At 37.2% G+C, this 27,160-nt stretch overlaps 1 protein-coding gene across 3 annotated transcripts; it reads right to left on the bottom strand.

Moving 5' to 3' along the window:
• Positions 1-408: 408 nt before the first annotated feature.
• LOC106167804 (uncharacterized) lies at positions 409-26,954 on the bottom strand. 3 transcript variants are annotated; one of them, XM_086994128.1, is made up of 7 exons: positions 26,772-26,954; positions 23,713-23,905; positions 22,948-23,062; positions 12,506-12,709; positions 5,544-5,670; positions 4,589-4,742; positions 409-4,175 (listed from the first exon to the last, which is right to left on the bottom strand). In XM_086994128.1, exons 2-7 carry the CDS (start codon positions 23,794-23,796, stop codon positions 1,845-1,847), a joined length of 3,015 nt encoding a protein of 1,004 aa, XP_086850254.1. In that variant the 5' UTR covers positions 23,797-23,905; positions 26,772-26,954; the 3' UTR covers positions 409-1,844. The 3 variants fall into 3 exon arrangements, with proteins under 3 accessions (XP_086850254.1, XP_086850255.1, XP_086850256.1); XM_086994129.1 differs by lacking the exons at positions 22,948-23,062; positions 23,713-23,905; positions 26,772-26,954 and adding an exon at positions 18,530-18,560; XM_086994130.1 differs by lacking the exons at positions 12,506-12,709; positions 22,948-23,062; positions 23,713-23,905; positions 26,772-26,954 and adding an exon at positions 5,918-6,345.
• Between the last annotated feature and the right edge of the window lie 206 nt (positions 26,955-27,160).

The raw sequence follows: 27,160 nt of genomic DNA, 5'->3' as shown, positions 1-27,160 counted from the left end.
ACGGTAATGTCTTTATCTTTTGAATGGGCAAAAAATATCAAGCTTTCAGATACATCAAGATTTCAAAATCATAAAAATTATATTTTTGAATAGCATTTGTAGTGCTTTTAATGCATGGAATAGAACTACAAGGTAGTCTGCTTTTTAATTTTGTTGCAACCACTCAATAGGAATGCTCTTATTTTAAGAATGATGGCTTGAAAAATACAGTATCTGTAAAATTCAGTTTTACCCATTGAGAAGATTGAGTCAATACCATAATTTTTTTCAGTAAATCAAGTATTTTGTTCAGCGTTTGCTCAATTTGGACCGGCTGACCTGACATCAAATTATCAATAAATATTTTTATAATTGTTAAGACTTCCTCTCAAGTTTGATAAAATGTGCATAAAATTACAAACAAAGAAGTAAAATGTAAAGATCTTTATTCCATCGATTGTTATACAAAAATACCCTGTACCACAAAATATGGCTTTATTATGGCTATCAAATATACATACACACAAAATATATTTATTAAGTTCAATATAATAGAATCATTTAATGCACCATGACATGTGTTGGGTAATCTTTTGACTTTTTGCTCAAAAACACAAAAATAATGACTAGTGTTTGCGAAACCCTGATGAAAAATACAATATCCAGAATAAGGAAAAGAAAGAAAGAAGTCTTTTTTACTTGTCAAACAATTACAATATGCCACCATGGTCTATCTGTTAGATTAAAAAATCACTGGCAGTTAGCAAAGTATGAAAATAAGGAGCTTTGTCTTATTAAGTACTTAGAATATCATGATGTCAAAATTAACACAAACTGCTTATGAATTAATACTACAATTAAAAACATTTAAATCTGAATCCTGTTGAGTCAAGCTAGTTGAAGAAACAGCTAATATCAACTCACATCACCACATTTTCTCATCACAGGCCACATCTCCTTATACTACCTTAAGTATAATGGCAAAAAAAAATATATTTACATTCCGGTAAGCACCACAGTACTCATCCACTACAGAAAATATTGAAATGGGAACAAAATACTGTAAAGATATGTTACACAATGGCAAAACAGCAAAGGAGAATGGTCTTCTCAGTAACCTCGGAGAGCATGAACTAGACACTGATTGGGTTATTTAATAACAGTCTAGCATATCTAGAAATATCTCTTGGAAACTTAATGAAATGAAAATTTACTGTGTGCATCTACCAGACTAGACTTTGGGTTACTTAATAACAGCCTAACGTATCTATAAACTGTGAGATGTAAATCAATGTGTATATCTACTAACTACTTAGTACACAAGTTATCCAAATAATGTACAAATATACATGTTATACTCCATCAAGCTAACATCACATGTCAACTTCTCAACAGACAACATCTCTAGTCATCTTTATCAAACATCTAAGTTCTACACTTTACTTCATGCTAAACTATAAACTAGTGTGTGGACTGGGTCCACTTACGTCATAAGCTAACTACTATATTGCTGTCAGTTTTGAGTGAAAATAAATAAATAAATACAAATTCTTTCAATGGTTGGTCTATGATAAAAACATTGAAAAACTTCTAGTTTCTCTTTTCATCTCATGTATTCTTCTGCAGAAAGCACTGAAAACATTGTCAATAAGCTATACAAATGAGGAAATACAGCATTTATCGTCCTCATAATAATATCACACCTCAATATGTTAGTTCTACATTTTGGCCCTAATACACTTGATTGGTCTCAACTTATATTATAAATATAACCTCTTCATTTGTTAACATACATATAGAATATTGCTTATTTTAATTAAATTTTTCCATTGGTCTGAATTATTATACCACAAACTGTCACAGTATTAGCACATCATCTTAGCCTCTGCCATCTCGTAGGCCATAGCGATTCTCACGTCAGCACCCTTCAAACGCTTCACTTTGGCGCGGTGATTCTTGAACCACAGCTGAACATTGCGCACATTCAATTTGGGAAATTTCTGTCGATACTCAGAAGAGTTCAGAATGTCACAGTACTTCTCCATCTCGTACATAGAGGGATGCGTGTCCAAGAGGAACCAGGACTCAAGTCTGGGGATTTCAGTGATGGGATCAATGAAGACCCTTGTGCGTTGTCTCTTCTCGGTGGTCACTGTTGGAGAGGTGGTAATTTCATGGTCAGGGTCAGATCTGGCGTAGCTCGGACCGTGTCCACTTCCAGGTGAGGTGGCAAAAGGAGAAGTTGCCGGTGACGAGGAACCAGACTTGGGCTGTATCATCAGCAATCCGTTGCCCATTCCACCACTCTGTTGGGCCTGCACGAAGTAGGGGTTGAAGTATGGATTGAAACCAATAGGCGGCAGCACTGCCTGCTGTTGCTGGTGCTGCTGGAGAGAGCTCAGGGTCAGAGGAGATGGAATCTGTGCACCACCAAACATACCATGTGGTAGCTTACCATTCGGAAACACAAGGGGTGGAACACCCTGATACCCTGGGGCCAAGGGGGACTGTGCAGAACTAGGGGGGTATAACCCAGTACTGTAATCCTTCACTTTCTCCTGTTTGATCTGTCCATTAAATCCAAATACTCCAGTGACTGAAGGGCTGAATGAAGAGGTGGCCCCTTTAACATTCTCCAATGGGGAAGCTGACCTTGAACTTGACCCAGTAGGAGACCTTGAACTTGACCTTGAGAATGACCTTGGGAACTGGTGATGAGGTAAGCCTCTGTGTGCACTCCAAGATGTACCATCCTCCATTTTGATTTTCTTGTGAGCTGGTTCAGGCTGAAGCTCATATGACAATGATCTGCTTCCCACACTGGAGGCGACAGAACTTGGGCGCGAGTTACTGGAGCTGTATACACTGGCTGCCCTTGGGATCCTGTCCTCCGAGCTACGTTTTGTCAAAGAGAAGTCTACTGGTTCTTCCTGAGGTTCCGCTGAGCTTGTCACTTCTACTTCATTTGGTTGGGAATTATAGTTTTTCTCCAAAGCATAACTTGTTTCGCCTTGACAGTGATTGTTGGACGTGGGTTGACCATGGGTTGTCACAGTTTTTTCCTCAACAGAGGGAGCACCTTTATTGCTTGAAGCTTCAAGACAAGCTGAGTCAGTTTTTGCAGATTCATCATCAAGCATATCCTCATTTTGGTCAATCACAATACGTAGTGGACTTTCATCCTCACTATCATCTTCAACATCTATTTCCTCATCATCATCTTCTTCGTGACTAGAATTGGACACGTAACTGTTCTCCAACCTGGGAGAATTGGACTGCGAGCCAAGCTTTTCATCCTTGGGACTGTTTACTATGGAGGCAATGGAGTGGGAGAGACCCATGGGTTGGGTGACCTGCTGAGGCGAGGTTCTTCCTAGGTGGACTGGTCGTGAGGTAATAGAGAGTGGATGGACTGCACTGGGATGAGCTGGTGAGAGTCTTTCTGTAGAACCCATCTGAGGAGGGAGACACCTGAGGTGTTCTTTTGAGTTGTAGTTGAGTTTGTCACTGGAGTCACTGAGTGCATTGAGGCTGTCTTCTGTACGTGCAATCCTACGCCGCGCAGCACGCAGATTCTTGAACCAGTACATAATGTTGGTGACATCCAGGGGCCTCTTTCCATATCTCGTAGGGAGAGAATTGAGTTCAGCCACGTAAGCCTCCATCTGAGTACGGTTTGGGTGATCGTTGATATTAAACCAGTATAGAAGCCTGGGAACTTCATAGTGTGGGTCAAAGTTGACTCGCATCCTTGGGCGTGATTTTCCGGCACTCCCAACAAAAGAATTGGGTGAGGTCATGTCTTGGGCGTCATCTGCAGTGCTGCCAGCTGGTGGCGACCTGTGAAGTGTGAGGTGATGATGTCCGTTGTTGGGTGGGAAAGACACTTGCTGGTTTGGCTCCCCAATCTGGGCTTGGGTCATAGATGGGTGCGGGGGAAGGTAAGTCCCTCTTGTCTGTACGGTAGAGACACCTAGTGGCTGTTCTGTGGTGCCACCTGCTGGGGGCACTTGCTGCTGAAGAAACATCATGGTTTTTCTCTGAGATTCCGTGCCGTCTTGGTTCAGCGATGCCAGAACAGAGAAGGCCCTGCTCTGAAGCTGGTCTTGATACCATCTATAGAAGTCCTCCTTCATGGTGGGAGAGATGACGGAGTCCGTGATGATCTGTCCCTGAGAAATCTGTGACAGGATGTCCTGCAATGTCAAGGTAAATTCTATGTGATTGACAGAAAAACAATTATAAAGTTAAAGAAATTAAAATTAACTCTGAACAGCTTTTACCAAAAACACTGCACAAATTTTGGACTAATAAAATGTCAGAAAATTTCTTCAAAAAATTGTGTTGTGTAAACATTTGCTACGTGCAGGTCTTTAGCTGTACATGTAATAGTTGCATGCTTAAATAAAAAAAAAAAAACTATACCAAGATTAAAAAAAAGTCTATAAAACAATGTCTGATCTTATCAGATACATCAGAAACTGACACCTGATTGATATGAATGCAAAATAATAATAATAATAATAATAATAATAATAATAATAAATAAATAAATAAATAAATAAATAAATAAATAAATAAATAAATAAAGATTTCTGAAGTAGTCTACCTTATCAAGTGGACATCCAGAAGACAGCAGCAATTCCTGAGAGTATGACAACAACAACCGGAGCAGCTTGTCCTGGATGTCTGGTGATGATGTTGTTGATGACAAGGAGGAGGAGGGCGAGGAAGAGGACGGGTTACACGGGGTGTTGTCAGTACTGAAAGTAGGAAGGGAACTCAAAATGGCCGACCGGATAAAGCATCTTACTCTCCTGAATCGTGCAATGTTGCTTCAGTTGACGATGATAGTAGGATAAATGTGGTCCAATAGTAAATATTCATCAAACCAGTAACTGCCTTGATACACAATTTTATATTTCAAGCATGTAACAATCGGGAGGGTGGGAGCACACGTCAAGATATGAAGAGCACCAACTTGATGGTATAAATGATTGCTTTTGATTGAAATCACCATTAACCAAAATTAATCTCAGAAAAAAAAAACATCCTATCATGTTACAGAAAGGGAAAAATGAACCCTTAATAGATGAAAATATTCAGATTATTAACAAGATATCCCAGTGCCATTCATTACCATAGTTGGCACTAGAAGGGGGTAATAAACTAAGTTTAACCCACTTGACACTATGCGCAAAAAGCATGAATAAAACACAAATGCTTATGGCTTGAAGTAAAAGAGATACCACTCTTTTTTCTTTGACTTAAAAAGTTTCTTACTGTCTTGTGGTGAAACAATTATGATAGGGAAACTTTTGGTTTCTAAAGCAGGTAACCGTTGGAGAGGGACTGAGAAAACAATTTCAAGCAATAATCTTTAGTTGGTAAACTGAGTCATATGTGTTTCTGACAGCCTACATACTCAAGTTGCCAGTATTTCCTTATGGTCCTCACTTTTCACAACCTGTCACAGTTTTGGGTGAAAAAGTTTCCCTTAGTCTCTGAAACTCTGGTATGAAAAAACCTATCCCTATCCATAGATAACATAGTACTGTTCCTACCTTGAGATTTTAATCCTCAGTGTGGCTATGTTGGTCAGTTCCCCCAGAATCTGGTCTATGGTGGCCTCCTTGTTCTCAGTTATAGTATCAAACGCCAGAGGCTTCCAGTTCTTGATCTGAATAGCACCTGAAATAATAAAACATTGTTAAATATCAATTAAAAATTCATTATAAAAAAAAAAACAATAATAATTCCAAAAAATATGGGACTTTGCACAATCCCTGTTGCCTAATGGAGTCTGAAACACTTAAAAAGTAATATGACTTAAATTATCTGAAAGTCTCAGTCTAGATGCAAGTATCACCTGCAAGGCAAACACACATTATAATTCAATACACATTAAAACATAGAGAGCTGTCTCTGTGACCCTTACTTCTCCACTGCTGAGCTGGTAATGACCAGATCTCAGAGAAGTCCTCTCTTTTATAGGGTTCATCAGACATTCAAGCTGTCCCCAGTAAAACTGTCAGGTGTCCAGATAATGACTGACATGTGTCACCTGTCTGTTTGACACTGTGGATGTCATCAAGTTAATTGCCTGATCATTGATTAACAACAGATTAAGTCATTTGCATCCTTATCACCTGGAGAAAATGCCAACTTTGACCTCCTTAACAGCTTGACTGGTTTATCTACATGATTGGTTGATATGAATTTGCAGGTATTCTATTGTATTGGTAACTCCAGTGAAACAATCCTATGTATGTCCTTATATTGCTGTTTGAGTTTTAATCATAATTTTGACAAAGATGACTAAACAACTGAGACCTAGGGGCTTATAGCCACCTCTTTTAGTTTTAAAGCAAAATTCTTTATTTTTTAATTATATAAATTATTTACAATGTGTATCTTTACAATGGCCACACAGACTGCAAAATAGATGTGTCAAGCTTGGTTTAAACTGGCCTATCTTCACTGTAAACACACATCAACACATGAAGATTAAGCTTACAACACTTAAGTAAAACCCATCCTATTGTTTTGTGAAAAAATGACCTGTCTACACTTTAGGTGAGCTATGTATTCCCCAGGTAAATGATAGGCTCATGTCATTCTCTGGTTCAGTCATAGGTCACCATGTTAAAACTCTTCATTTTGTACCAGGGACAACTCATTTTTAGTGGACTTCAATAAGAAAAGGTATGCCCAGTACCTTTGGCAGTGAATCTTAACATTTACATACAAGTTGAGAAACACAAAAATTTAACATTTTTTTTTTTCACAATTGAAGTATCTTTTTCATATGTGGTCTTTAAATATATCTTTCCCCTTACATTGGGTTTGGCAGTACCACCTATGGATATTTTCTTTCATTTTTCAGATTTATTTCAACTTTTAAAAACTCGTACTTCTTAAAGGTGACTATTAAATTTACTATTTGAACTTTTTCCTGGACATTAACCCTATGAACACAACCCTCTTTTACTATGTGGATCATGCTACACTGACTACAAGCACTGATCACTCATCTTAATTGACAAAGAACAGATAACTTCCCTGCAAAAGCAACATTTCTTACCATTATACAGCATAAATTTCAACTATCAATTTGACCCTATCTCATCAAAAAGACGATAAATGAAGACATGCATGCAAGGGACAAAATCTTATGGATTTCTACTGGTGTTTTGAATTTGTACGTTAGTCTACTTATTATCAATCACCAGCAAAGGTTCACATCCTATATATCTACTTGAAGATAATGGGAAATCGCAGTTTATCTTAAAAACTACTGTCCCTACTGGACATATAAGTCATATAATTATTTTTTTGTGTCATGAAAATATTTCCGTGTATGAAAACACTAAAACACCCCAACAAGATTTTTTAAAAGTATTTTCCATATTTGACCCTTATTTAAAATAATTTCACACCTATCTAACTTTTTTTCTTCGTCAGTACTCAAATAAATAGATACACATACACCAAGCCATCTTTCTATACCTGTCCAGTACAATCCCTGACAAAAACTCACCTTATCAATTCCTCAATGTTCAGTCCAACCTAGTAATCTACGAAGCAGAATCCTAAAGAACCTAACAGAGAACTGAACTGTTCATCTTCTCACTCTGAAGACATCCACTGGTTCTGAGCCCTCAATATAAAACGCAGTGTCTTCTAATCAACCAGTCTCCAGCCACAATCAAAACACAACAATGCCACTTCTTCAGCACAAGTCCAATAATTACACCAACAATGTAATTAAGGCCACTACCTTCATCCCCTTACTGTCCAATAGGCAGATTAAGTCCTCCCCAGGACACTGGTCATTTTCCACTGACCAGGATATTATACCTATTATCTACCTGAGCTGGGGAATTCCTCCTATTGTTAGCAAGTCCCCCTCCTCCCCCTCCCCCCCTGCTGGAGGTGGGTGGTTAGAGTTTTGTTCCCATATCTCTTTGATCTTAAATACCTTGTCCAACATCTGGGAGTTATCTTGTATCTATTATCCTCTTCCACAGAGGGGACCTGGACACATTATATTAGAGTTATAATATGGTTTTGGGTTTTTAACCCAGAGTTTTCTTGAAACTGAATAGAAGCACAATGGCTTGATAAGATATTTTTATTGTACTGTTTGTTCCTTCTCATGCATTATTTTATTGACTATTTCATGTGTGTTTCAATCTGCCTATCAAAAATGGCTTTTTTTGTATCGCAGCATTTTTTTTAAATTCTGTACATTTCCAAATGTGAAAAATCTATTCACAACTTAATTTTACACATCCCTTTTCCAAGGCCATAGATTTTTTTTCTGTGCTAAGAGTTTACATTCCAGTGTCCAGAAGATTTTTCACTCACACCAGTGTGCAAGAGGGTGTCCCCTTTCCACTAATCCAGGTAAATCATCTAGCTACCTGTCACTGTCCATCTGCAGCACCAGGGCCCTTACCCAACTCCTTGTGGCCCTGATAATGCATAATTATGATGATTATGTTTACTTGTCAATAAAAGCATGCAGTAGATCACAAAACACAAGCTTACATTTAGGCCCTGGCATCTGTATAATGATGAGGAGATAAGTAGTTAAAAATTGCATGCCAAACAAATCAGTAACATGCTCATCTGCACACAAAGTGTTACGTCATCTAATGTGATATCAGTAAACCAGTGTGACAAACAAATCTGTAACATTGGTCATCTCTGAACAAAGCATTAATAGTCGGCGAAGACCCTACCTGAAAAATGAGCATAATCAACAGATTGGTCATATGGCCATCGTTGTGTAAATAATCAAAACAATAACACCGAATCTGCCACTTGAGTCTCATGTTATAAATAAATCAACAGAAGGCCCAGGTGTCCTCCAAGTATTTAAACTAAAGACAATGACACCTGAACTTCCTGACAAGCAATTAAATAAAGATTTTGGAATGAAAAACATCAATTAAGTCTGTCACTAACTCATCAGAAAGTTGAAGACTTTTGTAACACGGTAATCAGTCACCTACAAAGCTCTCTTCCAAAGCATATGGTTAAGTTCAATATACTAAATATATCATTCTAAACTCCAGGTAACAGAGCCATCTCCTTCTGCACAGCAATAAGGATGTACCTCAATTGAAGTAAACAACTTCAATAAACCTGTTTTTTGAACTTTTGAAATATTTCTGTTTTAGCCAAGGGGTAAAATATTGTTTATTTATCCCAACTTGTAAATACTTTTTTTCTGATTTATAAAATTGTATTTCAAACACTACTGATCAATTCAATTAACTGAATTTTCAGAAATGGCATCTTTATCATCACCACCCTCCTAATCAAGTTTCTAATCTGGATAATCTGGAAAATCACTACTCACCTTTCCCCAGTATGCCAACATTCCAATTAGCATAATTATAGCTGTTGATACAGGTATATCCTGTTTATTTTTTTCAACAGAATGAGACAGGAAGTTTACTATTACTTACACTTATTTTGCAAATTAATGAAATTCAAATGAAATTCAAATTGCTCCTTTCCTGTGGTAATTAACATGTATGTTTAAGTGTCACATTTTTTTTTCAATAAGGGCATCAGTCCAAGTTTCTTGTTAAATGTACAATCATACCTTAGGCAATTCAATATATTTTTTTATATTTTGAGTTTTGATTGGAGGGGAGGTAACAAAAACATGTTTATGTTGTTGTTGCGGTATGTTTGTTTATTCACTTTGTTTCAGTATTGCAAGAATAAAATCAGAGAGAGAGAGAGAGAGAGAAAGAGAGAAAGAGAGAGAGAGAGAGAGAGGTTGTCTTTATGCCCAAACACATGATATAATGCTGCACATGCCTTATATGATAATCTGGAGAAAAAGAGGGAAAAAAATGTCATGTTTTTCTGATAATTATGAAATGCATCAAAGTGGGGAAAAGTGAAGAAAGACAATAAGCCAATCCAGCTGCTAAAAACAGTTTGTTACAACATTCTACTTAGAAGAAAGAAGAGGTTGAGATTTAAGACAGAAAACTCAGGTGGCACCTCCTCCTCCCCAACCCCCCTGCTGTTCCCAAATTGATAAAATTAAGACGAGTCCAGCCCATTTACATCTTCCTGTCTTACTGAAAGCCAGGTGAGACAAACACACAGAGGTAGAGCTGAGGGATTATCCACAAACTAACTCACCCATTCTGTCACCTGGATTGTAATCTAGAGATCTGATCAACTTTGGGGAACTCCGTCATTAAGTCTGTGATTAGGTCCATCGTTGAGTCTGTATCAGTTCCCAGATCTGACTTAACCTGCCAGACAGGTTTGGGAGAACGAATAATATACAGGACACCCAGGAAGGGGGGTTAATTGATGATATTGAAATTGTACTGAAGAGGCTTTCAATAATTTACCTGTGAAAAGCAGATGCTTTGTGACAACAAACCCAGGGTTAAGGTGATCTACATATTAGCTTTGGCTTCAACCTGTTTTTTACTGGTACATTTTTTAACTTACTTTTACACTATAAATAAAATTAAAATTCATTTTTTAAAAAATTATAAAGGTAAATAAAGAGTAAAGAGGAAAGCAGAGTATATCTGCCTGCTTGACATATTTCTGTCATTTTCATGTTCTCTAAAAGTAATGTATTTTATACTGAATACCCTCTCACATACCATTTAAAAAGTATAAACACAAATAAAACACCCCTGCAGTAATAAAAAAACAATAATAATATACCATATCTGACCTCATCCAAAGCCACCTCAAAGCCTATGAACTGCCACTGGTCTTTGTTCTTTAAATTGCTTCACTCCCATAAAAGTGATCATTACAACCAATAAACCAAAGGCATTGACTTGGTTAAAGCCACACTCAGTTGAGATTCAATGAAAAAAGCTCCCAAATGATAGCTTGCTACATCTAATATAGCAAATGTCACTTGTTAGACGACAAGGAGAGGTCACAGTAGACAAAGTAAGGGGGGGGTAAAAAGGCCATGTACGAAACTTAGGTAATAGGAAAGGAGTAGGACAAGGGGTAATCCCAGGTTCACATCAGCCCGACACTGCCGCCAATTCACACAGTGTCACACCAAGTGACATGACGCTGCAATTTGTGTGACATTATCAAAGGAGATGGATGTCCTTGCCAATAGTCAAGAGATCAGAGCTGACAGGTGAACTTTAATGCTATGGAAAAATTTGTGGTACTTTTTGTTAATGTTATTAAAGAATAAATAAATAAATAAAGAAAGAAAGAAAGAAAGAAAGAAAATACAAGATGCTAATACTTTATATTTATAAATAAATAAATAAATAAATAAATAAATAAATAAATAAATAAATAAATAAATAAATAAATATGATAATATTTCCTATAACATCTTTCTGAATCAGTAGCTTTCTTGCCCCACTTATTCAATTTCAGCTCAAGAAAATAAATAAATAAATACAAACAATTCACCAGCATTTTTATCTAACTCTTACAAATACACTTATACAACTGACAACGACAACACCTAAATACAGAAAAAGCAAACATTTTTATCCAAAAGCTTTTACCCAACCGTTACATCTCTTTTTAATAGCAAAACATTGTAATTTCAGCAATGACTCTTATTCTTTATTTTAATTTCTGCTGGTATTCTTTTATTTCTATTATATTTTCATCTTCCTTACAACCCAGATGGTAAAACAATTTCCGTTTTATGTGCATTTCATAATACAATTTTATACACAATAAAATTGTATAAATAAAATTGTAAAATTGTAAAAAATTGAATAAACTTGATTGATTTTTAATTAATATTATTACCTCTCCCTTCCCCCCTCCCAGCCCCCCCCCCCCCCAATCCCCTGTGCTAATACACACTTATTATCATTCCACCTTTATGAAAGTCACCGTATTGACAAAAACTCTGTCACGCCATCATGGTCTCTCACAGCCCCCTCACAATGAGCCCTTTGTTCCGTCAATAATCAATCATACCCAATAAACCACCACCTCATCCCTACCGTACAACAACTGACTGTGTAGTAAGTCAATTAATGATGAGACAGATTTGGCTTATTTATCTTATATAGAAATAGCCAGTTTCTTTTCTCATCTTTTTTTTTCCTCACAAAATCAGTACAATAGGTACCCTTTATACATCATAATCATATCAAAATGTATGACATATAAAGTATTCACTTAAACAAAAAAATTAACTTTTTCTTTAAAATTTATGCATGCTTGCAAATTATGCAATTGATGTACTGTAACAGTAAAATCAGTGATTTGGCTGAACAAAAAAAAAAAAAAATAAAATAAAATAAAAAATAAATAAATAAATAAACTAATTTATTCATCTATTCATTTATTTATCTATTTATATACGTATTGTAATTCATCAATATATTTTTAACTTTTTAATCAATATAAAAATGTCAAAAGGATAAGTGAAAACGAAACATCAAAATAAGAAATTCAATGATATTTTTAATAAATAAATGTCAGAACTACCTCTACTAGTAGGTGCCAGTGATCTCCTGTCTCTACCCACCTTTAGCAGACATTGCGTCCAGTGAATTGTAGCCCAGTTTGAGCAGTGCCGTCACCACAATGTCATGGAAGGGAGTGTTACTGGCCAGGATGGCATATCCATCTTGTTCAATGGTGGTGTCAGGTGCGTCTTGGGCAGCAGCGCCGTCTGGTGGCACCGGGCTCTGGATGTGCTCTACCACGCAGTGAATGGGGAGGGATTTGACTGGAATGGAATGAATGGACAATGTATTCACAGGAAATGTGCATTCGTCTTGTTCAGTTGTGGTGGTGGGTGTATCTTGACCAGTGGCACCATCTGCTGGCAGGACGGGAAAGGGGGGGGGGATGTGTCCCACTATTACCAAACTTTGCAAGGTGTTTTTGAATATACCAAGATAAGGCTGCCATTTAGCGAAAAAGCTAGAAAAATACGGCATGGGGGCCAGGGGACGTCCAGGCTAATGGTAATATTGACTTTCAAAAAGCCAGAAATCTGCTTATTTTATTTTCATTTTTTATTTTAATTTTTTCTTTATTTTTGGCTCCCAAAAAGTAAGAAATCTGCCAAAAGTCAGAAAAATCTCATCCCTGATATATGAATGTGTATACACGCACATTGTATGTTTGTGCGCTGCCTGTGCATTTCAACCTTGAAATGGCAAAAGAAACCACTTTACTGGCCTTGTAGTACCAGGTAAAGAAGTTGTCAGGTATTTTATCCTCTGTCCTTTATCCCAATTACCTCACACATACTAGTACGTACTCAGTCTGTGCATTTCAACCTTGAAGCAAAAGAACTTAAAACCCCATTCTCAAAGACACACCATCAGTCTTCGTAGATCAACATAACTGTGCCGGGGCTCTCAAGTGCAATCAGCTTAATTGAATGACACGCCTCATTTGTTTCCAATGTACCTGTATAACCACCAGTTTCTCTGTATTCTATTTAACACCAGGGCAATGCATGTTAATCTGTTAACATGACTGCAATCTGCGAGAATTCCTGCAGCATTGGGTCAACCCATGTAGACTGATGTTTTCTATGGGAATGAGGTCTTATAGTCTAGTGGGATTTCCACAAAAGATGAATAGTAGGGGCATTTTGGGGTAAAAGTTGGGAACCAGGCTTATTAGCATAATTTTGGGATGCTGAATCCGATTTACCCGGTTCCCAAGCGAAATTTTGCGTTTTTAACGGTCTAATTTGCAAAAAAACAAAATGGCCGCCAGATTTCCTATTTTCTGCAATATCTCTGGGACTAGACAGGTGAACATGACAAATGAAGTGTCTTTACCTATATTTTCAGGGTCGAGGAACATTATTAAGATGTTTCTGTTAGAATTAGACTTACGCAATTTTCCTAAATATGCAAATTAGGATCGCCATTGCTGAAAAACTGTTTTACTTCTGTATCTCTATAACTAGGCAAGCAAACATGACAAATGAAGTGTCTACACCTATGTTCTCAGGGTCAGGGAATGTGATAAATCAGATGTCTTGTCTTATGGGTAGCAATGACTTTGTGAATCTTGTCCGAGTAGCATCTTCTATTGTTTCTTCCCTGTATCTGTCAAACACAAGTCAATCTGCTGATAGTTAGAACCTGCCTCCAGAACTGCTTTTATGTTAACTAGGCAAGCAAACATGACATATGAAGTGCCCACGCCCATGTTTTCAGCGTTAGGGAAAGTGATTAAGACATTTTCACTATAATCAAATCAGCAATGAGTGCTACACTGTCACACTGTAGCAATTATTCGAATCTGAATTGAATTTTGCAATTAAATACTGCACTGCCATTGGGATGTTACTTTTGACTTTTAAGATTTTAAAGGGCGACTGTCCATTTTACTTAAACTCTACCATAGAACTTTTAACTCCTATCAGATCACTTCGATCTAGTGGACAAATTCAACTTAAGCGAAAAGACACCAAAAAGACTCTTAAGACATATGGACACAGAAGTTTCGAGATTTGTGCACCGATTTTATGGTCTAATTTTATCACAAGATCTAATGTGTCTCTGGATGACTCATATTACTGTTTTAAGAAGAATTTAAAAACTTTTTTATTTAAAGAATACTTTAATTTATAGCATCTTTTTAGTTTTTAAAATTTTTAAGTATTCTGTTTTTAGTCTATACTGGCTTTAATTTATCTGTGGAGTTATATTTTTTATGTAAACAGCGCTGAGACGCATGTGTAGCGCGGTTTTAAAGAAGTGTTTTATTATTATTATTATTATTATTATTATTATTATTATGTAAACATATTGGATCACACGACTGCCCTTTTTACCTAGATTTAAAAAAGATTACCTTATTAATGCAATGGAGGGATTTGCTGAATCAAGTAATTCATGTGATGCAATGTACAGACTTCACATTTAAAATGGATTTTTTTCAAACATATTTTCTTTGAATTTTCCCCATATATTAGTAATGGATGAAAAAACACTTGTTATCGTGTTCGATATGGCAACCCGTGTGAAAACATAATCAAAAATATAATTTAAATTATAATTTAATATTCAAATCAGCGTTATAAACAGCGCATGGATAATTTTATAGCTGATAACGAGGTATAAAATTCTTATGAACTCGATATTATCAATAATATCAGTTGGTAAGGATTTTCTCTCACACAAAAGAATCATCAATACAAATGTGAAAAATGGAAACTGATAACAATGCCTGCAGCCTCAACCAGAGCCCTCATTCCATGCAGAGAGGTTTCTGAGAGTATGATCCAGTATTGTGTTACACGCATTAGTCAGAGCTTGCCTTAACTTGTGCCGATTTGTAGGGTGGACGGGTAAGCTCTTGATTCTGCTAGCGATTTATGCCCACAGGTTTTCTATAGAATTCATGTCAGGGGAATTTCGTCAGCCAAGGCAACTGGTTTACCTCTTGGTTTTGCAGAAAAGCAGTTATTGCATGGGCATGGTGTGGTCGGGCATTGTCATCTTGCAGGATGAAGTTGTCCTGGAAGTACCTTCTTGCAAATTGCAAGCAAGTATTCTCTAAAATGTCCCTGTATTTTATCTGGTTGAGGTTTCCGTCAATTGCCACCAATAGTGTTTTGGCTCCAGAGTGGAAACTGGCCCATACACAGATACTGCCACGGCCACAAGTCACTGTAGTGTGACACAATCCTCGTGCAGTAACTCGTATGGAAACCTACTGACTCTGATTCAGCCATCGCGGTGGTGGAACTCAAACCCTGCCTCATCTGTTAAAATCTACATGAACCCAGTGCTGTGCCTGGAACCGCAAATGGCGTCTAGCCCACCATGTTGCTAGCTTGCATTCACTAGAGTTCTTTGAATGGTAATTTGCCACTCATTTTGTTCAGCAAGAGTTGTCTTTGTCCGGTTGTTGCGACATAACCGCAGAAGCAAGGGGTCTTCCCTTCTGGTGGTGACTTTAAGACATTCTGGCCGTGGTCTCTGTGTTAATGCACCAGTCTGGGCGTGTTTCTGTAAGACGTTAGAAACTGCTCCCTGGGACACATTCAGCTGTCTGGCAATAGCAGTTTGCTTCTGTCCATTCTGGCATAATGCAACAATAGTGTGGCAAGTTGCTGCCGTTAGTTCACATACCGTAAGGTCAGCTAAGAGTCTGCAAAATATCAAACTCTTCTGACTGGACGTTGTCGAAATATAGAGACTTATTCTGCAGAACTGCTGCCCTTTTATACGCATTCTGTAACCAGCCAAAGAGGACTGCTCAGAGAAACTGCCACATATTACGTAATGCAGGCCCTGACCCCCCCCCCTCACCCCCTTCGAATTCTGGTCCCCCCTTGAAATTATTATTTTGACTAGCTGAATCATAGTTGTAAACCATACCAAATGGCACCATTCGCCCTCTTAAATACCAAAATTTTGTGTGACCCTTCAACAGGCCCCTGACCGGTTGCCAAGTGGGGGGGGGGGGGGGGGGGGGGGGCTTTGCATCCGCGGACTCCCCCTTCAAATGATCCCGGATCCGCCTCTGCTCACCTTGCCTTATAATTGATGGGCAAGCACTGAAAATTTCACTGGGAAAGCCTGACAATGCAGTGACCTTTGGTAGTTTGGCTGACACGTACGTAAGAGCAGTTCTGAAGGCAGGTTCTAACTATCAGCAGATTTACTTGTGTTTGACAGATACAGGGAAGAAACAATAAAATGTGCTACTCGGACACGATTCACAAAGTCAGTGCTACCCATAAGACAAGAAATCTGATTTATCACATTCCCTGACCCTGAGAACATAGGTGTAGACACTTTATTTGTCATGTTTGCTTGCCTAGTTACAGAGATACAGAAGTAAAACGGTTTTTCAGTAATGGCGATCCTAATTTGCATATTTAGGAAAATTGCGTAAATCTAATTCTAACAGAAACATCTTAATAATGTTCCTCGACCCTGAAAATATAGGTAAAGACACTTCATTTGTCATATTTGCCTGTCTAGTTCCAGAGGTATTGCAGAAAATAGGAAATCTGGCGGCCATTTTGTATTTTTGCAAATTAGACCGTTAAAAACGCAAAATTTTGCTTGGGAACCGGGTAAATCGGATTCAGCATCCCAAAATTATGCTAATAAGCCTGGTTCCCAACTTTTACCCCAAAATGCCCCTTGCCTCTTATGCAGAGCCTTTTTTCAAAAATCTCACTAGACTATTAGGGCTCATTCCGAACAGTAGACTTACTAGTCCGAGGGTTAAATATGGCGACCTACTACAAAGCTTGCCATCTAATTTGCCACTAGACAGTGAATAGATTCCCCGTAGGGACGAGTTCAAGTGGGTCGGCCGTATTTGACCCTGGGGCTAATTAGTCCACTGTTCTGAATGCGGCCTTAGGCACCGCGGATGAGTTAAGACGATGCAGGAAATGTCCAGATTAGCCTGGGCGTGTCGCCTGTAACACAGCTGTCAGATACTTAATCCTCCATCCAGATTACACCAACCCCAAAAACAATGGCAGACCCAGTTCCTTCTCATTACGTAACACACAACATGTAAGCTCGAGGTGCTCGATGACTTTATGCAGGATATTTTCAAAGAGTTGCCAGCTTAACTTAATGGAAACAGTGAAGACATGACAATGAATCACACAGAGGTCAGTTTCAAGAAAAACTTTCAACCTCAAAGCCAAGAAGGGTTACAAATGACTCTCTCTATGAAATATATAATCCTATGCAAATGAAATACATAAGCACCTTTCTTCTTTACTTGACATTAATTTTTTTTTTTCACTACAAACAAAGAAAGGCAATGACTTTGAGCATGGCATGGATTAAAGTGTTAATTGTACTTCAGTATAAACATGTATATAAATCTTTTTACAGAGACAAAGCCCCTTAAACACTGCGTATAGCCAGCAATTTCAAAAAGGGGGGTTGTTTTTATGAAAAAGTGGGCCTTTACCATGAAATCGTTGTGAACCTAGATAAAATCCTTACCAGAAAGGACCTTTTCCTGGCAAAAAGGGCTAGTTCATTTGAATCCCTGGAAGCCCCACCCCCCACTACGGTCCTGCACAGTCTACAAGAAACTAAAATGAATCACCATCTCTACCTTGCTCACAACTTACCAAAGAAACAGAATTTCAGAATGAAAAAAAAAAAAAAATGAGTTCACATTAAGATTCAGGGGCGTGACCAGACATTTTAAAATTGTACGCACAGATTTTGAAAATTCCCAGGTATGATTATATTTTGTTAAAATACACTGAATTTATGGAGAATAATATCATGGTTGGCTAAAAGAATTGTATACACAGTGCGTCTGTGCGTATGCCTGGTTATGCCCCTGAGATTAACTTAGTCTGAGAAAAGACTTAGTGATATAAGGTTATTTAACGTGGATTTTTTAAATCTGAGGTAAATGTGAAGGGAGGGAAGTGAAGTAAGAGGAAGGGGGGGGGGGGGCGTGGTGGACCATATCACTTGGTTAACTGATAGTATTAATAAGTCTTTTTCTGAACTAACTTTATAATCATGTGAACAAGTCTCAATATTTAACTGAGTTTGTTAGTGTGTGCCTTACAAACCTGATGCTTTTCCCATCACAAACGCTTTTTAAGTAATACTTTTTTTTTACTTTGACAGAAACTGAAGTATTTCTCCTCGTAATGCCTGCCTTCTATGGGGAAACTGAATTTTGTCAGTATGCTGAAAGGTACATCTGCAAGAAGTAAAAATTTTTGTCGTGGAGAAAAGTTTGTCAGAGTTCAGAAATATGTAACCGGTGCGTCCTTGAGGCAAATCTGTTCTTAAATGATCCTCATGCAAAGTGATTCATCCTTGTTTTCTTTCAAATACAAATATCCTTCCTAGTGATGCTTTTTATTTATCAAAAGTTACTCTCATCCAATAATTTGTCCCCTTTCATAAATGTATCCAATACAACAGTATGTCCCACTGAGGTAGACTATAAGAATTCCTCCGGTGAAGGACCCTTCTTCAAGAAAAGACAGAATTGCTCCACAAAAAAGGATCAGTCATCCTCCATTGCCATCATGTTCAACAATTGCTGATTACAAAGTCAAACTTATTCCAATTTATTTTATTTTTTTTTTCTGTTCCTAGCACTGGCTCCAGTACAACAGAATTCACATTTTTTGAGCAAAACTATTCCAATCAAAAAACATACTCTTTCTTGCCAACAAAACAAGTCCAAACTTCTCTGATCTTTTTAGATTTGTAATCAGCTTTTTTCTGCTTGTGTGCCCATGTCCATTTTCAATATCCTATATAGCAGACAGGCAGGCCAGTTAATCCAATCAAACTGGACCGTCAACAATGTTTATGGCAATGCCAAGTGTGGTACACAATTCGTTAACCCTCAGCAATAAGGTCCAAATAATTAATTACAAATCACAAATGATTTCTTTTTAGGATTAGTCATTTTAATCCCTGTCCCCTATTAGTGTGAATTGCTTCATAAAAAGTTCATAATAAAAAATGAAAAAAAAAAAAAATCTTGATCTGAACTTTCCCAAGTTAGCTGTCAGTAAGAATCTTATTTTCCATTCAAGCAGTTTTTCCTCATCCAGATTTGTGATATGCTCCAAAACCTATCTGCATACATATACTAAAAGTGTTAGCTATTACAAAATACCAGCTCTTGTTGCAAACTGTTTCCTGTCCTGTCAGAAGTCAGCACTAGTAAAGAATCTTCAATAAAATTCACACCATTTCAAATATGAATTCCAACTTTCCAATGCGCTCCTCCAACTGTTTTCACCTGCACACTTTGTGCTTCCACATATTAAAGTACTGCAAACTGTTAAAGCGTATTACTGTACCAACATAAGGATGTATTCAGAATGGGGTCAGTAAAAAATGTTTTAGTTCAAACTCACAGGACTAATATCCTTGACTTAAATTTAATTTAATGGTCAGCAAAAGCGCACAGGACTGGACGAATCAGCAATAACACAATGACCAAATAACAAAAACACTGCATTGCCAAGAGTCTATTAAAACACTAAAACGGAATGTGTCAAAACCTGTCCTAAACGCACCCCTCACCCCCCTCCCTCGGTCTCCCATCTTTACACCTGCTGTCAACTGAAATCCAGCCTAAGCCATCTCATCCTGGACAGGGGATTAACTTCTTCTGCCCTGTTAATCCCCTGGATCAACTATTGATTTAGGATTGGCTGCTAATCCCTAATCCTTATTCTTTACCTTGACTTACAGTTCTCATCGTGAGCGGATGTGTGTGTGTGTGTGTGTGTGTGTGTGTGTGTTTGTGCGTGTGCGTATGTGTGTGTGTGTGTGTGAGTGTAACCACAAATGCATACATATGTGAATAGGAGTGCACCTGCAAATGCACATGCTTATGTGTACATCTGTTTATGTGTGTGCCCAAATTGTTTGAAGCTGTTATAATACATTAATGTTGGAGAGTCAACAAAAGAATATTTTGGCATATGTATTTTTATATTATATATACATACATACATACATAAAAGTCAATTGTGCAAATAATAATACTCCCATATATACATAGATCTTCTGATATGTAGTAATTTCCTCACAAACACAGAAAAAACATATATACACATAAAGGATTATCAATTTTAGGATATTAAATTAAAAATAATAAAACTTTGATTCAAACATTTCTTCCTTCCAGTCTAAATATTCAAGGTCACCACTTCACTGTTTGTTCAAAAACATTAGGTAACATCCAAAACATTTATTAGTGGAACAACACAAAGCTCCAGATAAGACGGATATGGCGTTTAAATGAATTCAAAAAGAGCAAAATCTGGCAGGATTATGCTGGAAAACACATCCTGCCGTTTGTCTGGTTCAGCTATGATTAACCAAAAAGATATGGTACACGTCTGTTTAATTTCAGGATTATGGACTTGTCTGAAAGCCATTACCTGTGACTACAAGAGGATCTGAAGATATCATGAAGGATTCAGGGGATTTACTTTCTTTTCCAATCATATACGGAAAAAGGAGTGTTTACACAATAGTTACTGACTCAACTTTAACTGAATGCCAGGGTTCGGCAACCAAGTGCCAACTTAACTGAATCATTTCAGCAGGGTACACAGCAAATTCTGCTGTTTACCGCACTTTCAGTATGATTGCACTTTTATTATTATGGTTTACACATATTACACTAAAAGAAAGAAGAGAGCGAACTAATTTATACAAATTTCATCATATCAATTGTCACACCAGCACTGGACTAACACAAAGAGACCATTCCCAGAGATGGTCATACTAATTTTGGATCGAACTATCTCCGAGGAGATTCTCCCTTAATTGCAATTAACTTGGGTGGCATAGATGTCTGTCCAACCTACTGAAACTGATAGGAGGTAATTAACTATCGTTTGGCAGCTTTAGTAGGCATCCCAGTCGTCTACGCCACTTGAGCTGAAAGCAATTAAGCGAGAAATCCCATGGAGATGGACCGATCCCGTTAGAACGATCTAGGGATGGGAACCCAGTCAAAGTTAACGAGTACAGGCCTGTAGCCAGGGGGGGGGGGGTTCGTGGGGTTCGAAAGAACCACCCCTTTTGCTGGGAAAAGGTTCACTCTGGGTAAAATTTGATCTATGTACATGACGTTTATATGGAAAAAGGTCCACTTTTTCAAAAAAAGAACCCCCCTTTTGAAATTGCTGGCTACGGGCCTGGAGTACCTGAAATCTCTTTTGTGTGAATGGTATTATCATTATCAATTATATTTTTATATATCAACCAGTGTAGAAAGCCAAAACAACGCAAACTGTATGATTTATGCTCAATTAACATAAATTTTTTTTTAAAGAATAATAATGATAAACCGCCTCTGTCCAAACTGCCTCTTCCAGTTCCAAATCCAAGAGAAACACACAAAATCCTTTAAAGTAATAAAAGATATTCCACATGGATTAACTAAACACTAGGTTTCCTCCTACCTGAAATAGCATATATCTATCCTATATGTGTTCAGTGTTTTCTTTAAATAAATAAAAAAAAACATTTATATATATATAAATAAAATATTTTTCCTATAAAAATCCAACCCGTAATTTCAGTCATAATCCAAGCTTTAACTTGGTGTAGGATTAAACAAATCCCAAGGAGTGACGCAAATGTCAGATTAATATCAAGGGAACGTCCGTGTCCCAGAGACTTAGCTTAAGCTCAGATTAGAGCTGGGCTCTAAATATATATCTATCTGGTGGAAAAAGATTATGACTGACTGAATTTGGTGAGATTTTTTTTCTTTAAAGAATTGAAGTGAGATATTGTTTCTACTTTTTTTTAGATTTAAAAAGACTGCTATTGCTAATCTTTATAAATAACTGAGTTTACACATAAAACATAAAAAGACATTGCTTTTAGAAACATTAATTTTAATTATGATCTCAGTAATACATTTGTAAAACCCCTTTATTATAGTTAATATCAGTACATATAAATTTCTGATTTTTTCTGGTTTTTAAGCTACATTTGGATCATATCAACACTTTTATAAAATTCGCGAACTACTGTGAAATTTTTTTTATGATTCCTTCAAAGGATTGGTAGGAATTGATGCTTTAAATAGCTTTTTATTTGAATTGTCCGAGTATGTTGTATATGTATATATGTTAAATACATCTTCCCACCTGTTCTTCCGTCCATCCACCTCTTCATTCATACCAAAGATGAAAATGTGCCTTTAAAAATCCACAAAATTCATTCTCTCATTTCTCTTTTCACCAAAGATTAAAATGCGCTATTAAAAAACCTCAAGCACTGATGGAACACAACTTTACATTGGAGGTCCAATGCGCATAAATACAACAGCCAAATATCCATTTTGTTGGATAAATCAGGCAAACTTTCGTGTCTTTTCATATATTTATTATATTCACATATTATTTTGTACATATGCAACTTTTATTCATTTATGCATAATTTTTAATCATCTATTCCCCCCCCCCCTCTCTCTCTCTCTCTCTCTTACCCCCAGAAGAAGTACTGGGCTGGGCTACTGCTCTCTCTGGTGAAGGCTGCTGTCCCCACTGAAACTGTTCCCTGGGCAACATGGTGGGCAGGTTATTCACACTGGGTCTGGGGCCCTGGAATGGATAGATAAAATCACCCATGAAGTATATACAATATACTTGATAACAATGATGAGATGGACATAGGGACCATTCCCACAGATATTTGGATCAATCTATCTCCCTGTGGAGTCTCACTAACTTGCTAGTCCCACCTAGTAAAACTGTTAGGGAGTAATTATCTTTACCCCTAGCTGGTTCGGTAGGTGTGACAGACATTTAAGCCTCTTGAGCTGATAGCAATTTAGCGTGAACCCCTATGGAGTTATCTCAGTATGGGAACCCAGTCATAGAATTTAGTGTTAGGCCACAGAATGGACAGACAATATCTATATTCCAGAAAGCAAGGGTGAGATGACCACTAAATAGACAGACAATATCACAAATATATGCCATGTCCTGTTAGAAATGGGTTGACTGCATTTAGCCTGGAAGAGGGTCTGGGGGAATGTGTTGGGTGATATATTTTGCAGGTCTAACATAATTTCAGTGTCAGCTGTGTATTAGCATTGTTACAGGTCTGACTGTGTGATGTGTGATAAAGTTATAATGCACACAATACCAAACCATACCATATCTGGTGTTCTGCAGTGAGAGCTGTCTTAGCAATGTGATAGGTCTGACAGTGTGTTAGATGTGATAAAGTTACAATTAGCACACTATACCTGATGTTCTGCAGTGAGAGCTGTCTGTGTATTGGCAGCCACCCAAGCCTCAGCCAGGGTCTCCATGGCAGCGTGGAAATCCATTCTCAGCTGTCGGCTGTCTACCAGATTACTAGTACACAATGAACACTGCTTGCTGAGTCCAGCCTGACAGGAACAGCCTGGATTTCTACTTGAGCATCTTAGTTGCTTCCTATAAAAATGTAGTTCAGAAAATATTAAATAAAAATTGAATGTTGCCTCCGAAGCTCTATGCCTGTAAGTGTATATATTTATTTTATTCTATAGCCATGTGTTAAACACTTTCTTAAGTGAATCCAAATGTAATATATTTTAACAATATTTTGCCATGTTCACCAAATCCATTCTTGATTTTGTTCAACATTTTGATTTGGTTGACATTTTCCCCATGTAAATTAAAATGTATTCTGTCATAGAATAAGGCTGATAACATTATAAAATTAATATAAAGAAGTGATTTATGAAGTTGAACTTGTAAAAGTAGACCTATATCTTCATAAAAAGGAGTGGATTAGTCTCCTTTTTTAGTAGCTCTCTAAATGGCAGTGCTCTCGTATAAGCCAGTTGGGGGATTTTTAATTTGCATTTCAGATAGCACTACAATTCACTGTAAGTTGGGGAATGTTTCCTGCCCAGAAACAAACTTTCATATTATCATGTGGGCCAACAACTTCCTTTATACTCGATTCTGTATTGGAGCTCGCACGCCAGTTTGTAACTAGGCAGTCTGCGAAATAAGCGGTTGTCCGATTGCCCGGGACAACTAAAAAGCACGTCGGGCAACTTAAAATTACGAAGTTGTTGTCCGGTCGGGCAACTGAATAATTTATGGACATAAAGAGTATATCTATGTCAAAATCTACACAGAAAACAAAATTTTAGGTTAACCTAAATCGTTGTTTTCCACAAGATTCACTGTCGCAGTAACCGACCTGCTGACTTCGCCGTGTTTATGCAGAAACTCTGTTGCTATTATTAGATCTAAAGTTATTTATAGCACTGCCAGTAGCTGGTCGTTTAGACAGGAAGATGACGTAATGCCAGGGGAGTGGGGAGGGGGGGGTGTCATGTTTGCCGCTTTTTCATTGGTCGAAATGAAACAATGTCGAAATGAAACAATTTGTCCCTTCAAAATTATGGCACTTCTATCTACCGCGTGTTTCTCTATCCAACTTTCGTCATGGAGAAGTTTCTGAAATATTTTGACGGTGCAAACCCCGGATAAAGGTTACCCTAACAAACAGCTGAGCCAGAAATGTCAAAGAAAAAGAAATTATACGAAGTTAAACAGATATACGCCGAAGAGTATTTCTACCGTCACGGCGCACTTGGCTTGTTTTTGACAGCATAGCTCAGCGTGCAAAGCATGCTGTCAAGGAGATTCTTCACCTTTCGTTCAAGGCAAAACCTCACTACAGTAAGATGGCATTAAGAAGCACAAGTCCTCAGAGCCGCATGTCAAAGCGACGGCGCAAGTGCTGCTAATCAAAGTGTCGCGGCGGACTGCTTGCATCGGCTGCAGAAGGCAGAATCTGAACGTCTAGGAGTTTTCATGAGAAAATGTAAGTTCAAATTTTTTGATTTTTTTTTAATTTGTACTTGTTCTTGTTTTCTGCGTTTAAGTATTTTAACTTCTTTTAAATAAAAGATAAAATTGAAATTCTGATGACGATTGATTTATTTTTAGACAAGCACTTTTTCTAGAAAGAGAAGAATTAGTCTTCCATTTTTTTTTTTTTTTTCATTTTTATGGTACTGTATGATATTTTGTATTGAATTATTTACTTGTCTTTTCTAGCAGGAGGTAGTTACAGATTCCTTGGTTTCTTCAATGGGGAATGATGAAGATGCAGATGAATTTGATGAAATAGATGAGAGCTATGAAGATGAAAGAAAACACAGTGTTTTTATTTATTTATTATTATTATTTTTTTTTTGTCCTTCAGAGACTAGTCTGAACCAGACATTTCATTATGTTTAAAACAGTGACATTCCTTTTTATATGCAGACACTCTATATTGTGATCACCCTGTCTGTCCATGCTGTCCAACATGTCTTGTACTTCCTATATCATTATTACAATGGTGAAGATGAATGTGATGAAGTTAATGAGATGGATATGGCAGAAAATGCAGCATTTTAATTTATTATGATAATTGTATATATAATAAATTAATGTGTCCACATTTGAAACTAAGTTAATAGACTAAGAGGCAGAGAAATGGAGAATGCTATTACACTTAGCTAGCAGTAAATATATTGAAAAATATTCTTCATTTATGATTTTGACTTGTCTTCAAATCTTGACCTGGAATGCCTTCTTTTACTAGAAAATATTTTAGTGTTTGTACAATATGTATGATGATGTATAGATGTTCTTAAAATAATTGTTTGTGGGAAGGAAGACGTAACCAGATGCTGCATTGTTGCTGTTGAGGTTCTTTAACATTAAACTGCTCATCATCTGTTTATTTGCATAAGTTAATCTGTTTAAAGCTACACAGTGCATGTTAGCCTTCACCCCGCTGAAATAAAAAGGGATCTTGGAAGTTTTGTGTTATTTTTCTTCGATTTATTTGGGCAACCAAAAGTGGATGGGGGCAACCAAAAAAATTAAAATGGTTGTCCGATGGGACAACCAATCTAAAAAGCTTATTTCACAGACTGACTAGGTATGAAATTTTATCACATCATGTTTCACAATATATCTTTCATGTGTTGTCTTCCACATGTTGTTACATGTAGTACATATCAGAAAGCTTGAATTGGAGTGCTAATGCAAAAGAACTCTTCTTTAGAAGAACAGTGTTGTATTATTTTAATGGCCATGGCTCTTAATAAATTACCATTGAAAAAGACAGTGTGACAACAGTAATTTGAACTTTTTTCTGGGTGCACTAGATCAATTACAAATATTTTTCAGTGGAGATACTTCATCACATTCCATGTCATTTGACCAATGCAAACGTAATGAAATAGCAGCGAATGTCCAATGGTTGTGCAGACGAAGTTTTCAAACATTTCTAACATATGCTCACCTTTTCTTTCACAGACAGTTTAAGATCTGCTGTTACTTTTTCGCTCTTCTGAATACTCGGCTGAATATGCTACTAATGTTGTTTTGTCATTTTCGTCCATAAAAAGTTGAAAGGAGAATCTCATTTTATGCAAAGAAGAAACTGAGTGGTGCCTGACAACACCTAAGGATGGAAAACGGATGTTAATGCGCACAAATCAAGGGCATATATAAATCATTTGTTCTGAGAGCATCTACGAAGAGAGATTAATTATTGTTTGTCTGTGCATATTCTAAGACTACACTCTTTCATTATCATTTTTAGAAAGGACAGTGAGCTTTACATAAATTACAGCGCGGTATAACATTCAAATAAAAGTAGTGCCAAGGCCGCTGTCATTTTAAAAAAGG

This window comes from Lingula anatina, chromosome 8, assembly GCF_051362555.1.
Source record: "Lingula anatina isolate TDL-2025a chromosome 8, LinAna3.0, whole genome shotgun sequence".
NCBI classification, from domain to species: Eukaryota; Metazoa; Brachiopoda; class Lingulata; order Lingulida; family Lingulidae; genus Lingula; species Lingula anatina.
This window is presented reverse-complemented; position numbering and strand designations above follow the sequence as displayed.

Excerpts from the sequence above, each read along its gene's own strand:
- LOC106167804 (XM_086994128.1), bottom strand. The coding sequence starts at position 23,796 with ATGGATTTCCACGCTGCCATGGAGACCCTGGCTGAGGCTTGGGTGGCT. Across the intron at positions 5,671-12,505 it reads GGACGCAATGTCTGCTAAAG|GTGCTATTCAGATCAAGAAC; the intron begins GTGGGTAGAGAC and ends TTATTATTTCAG. Across the intron at positions 4,743-5,543 it reads CTGAGGATTAAAATCTCAAG|TACTGACAACACCCCGTGTA; the intron begins GTAGGAACAGTA and ends TCCTACTTTCAG.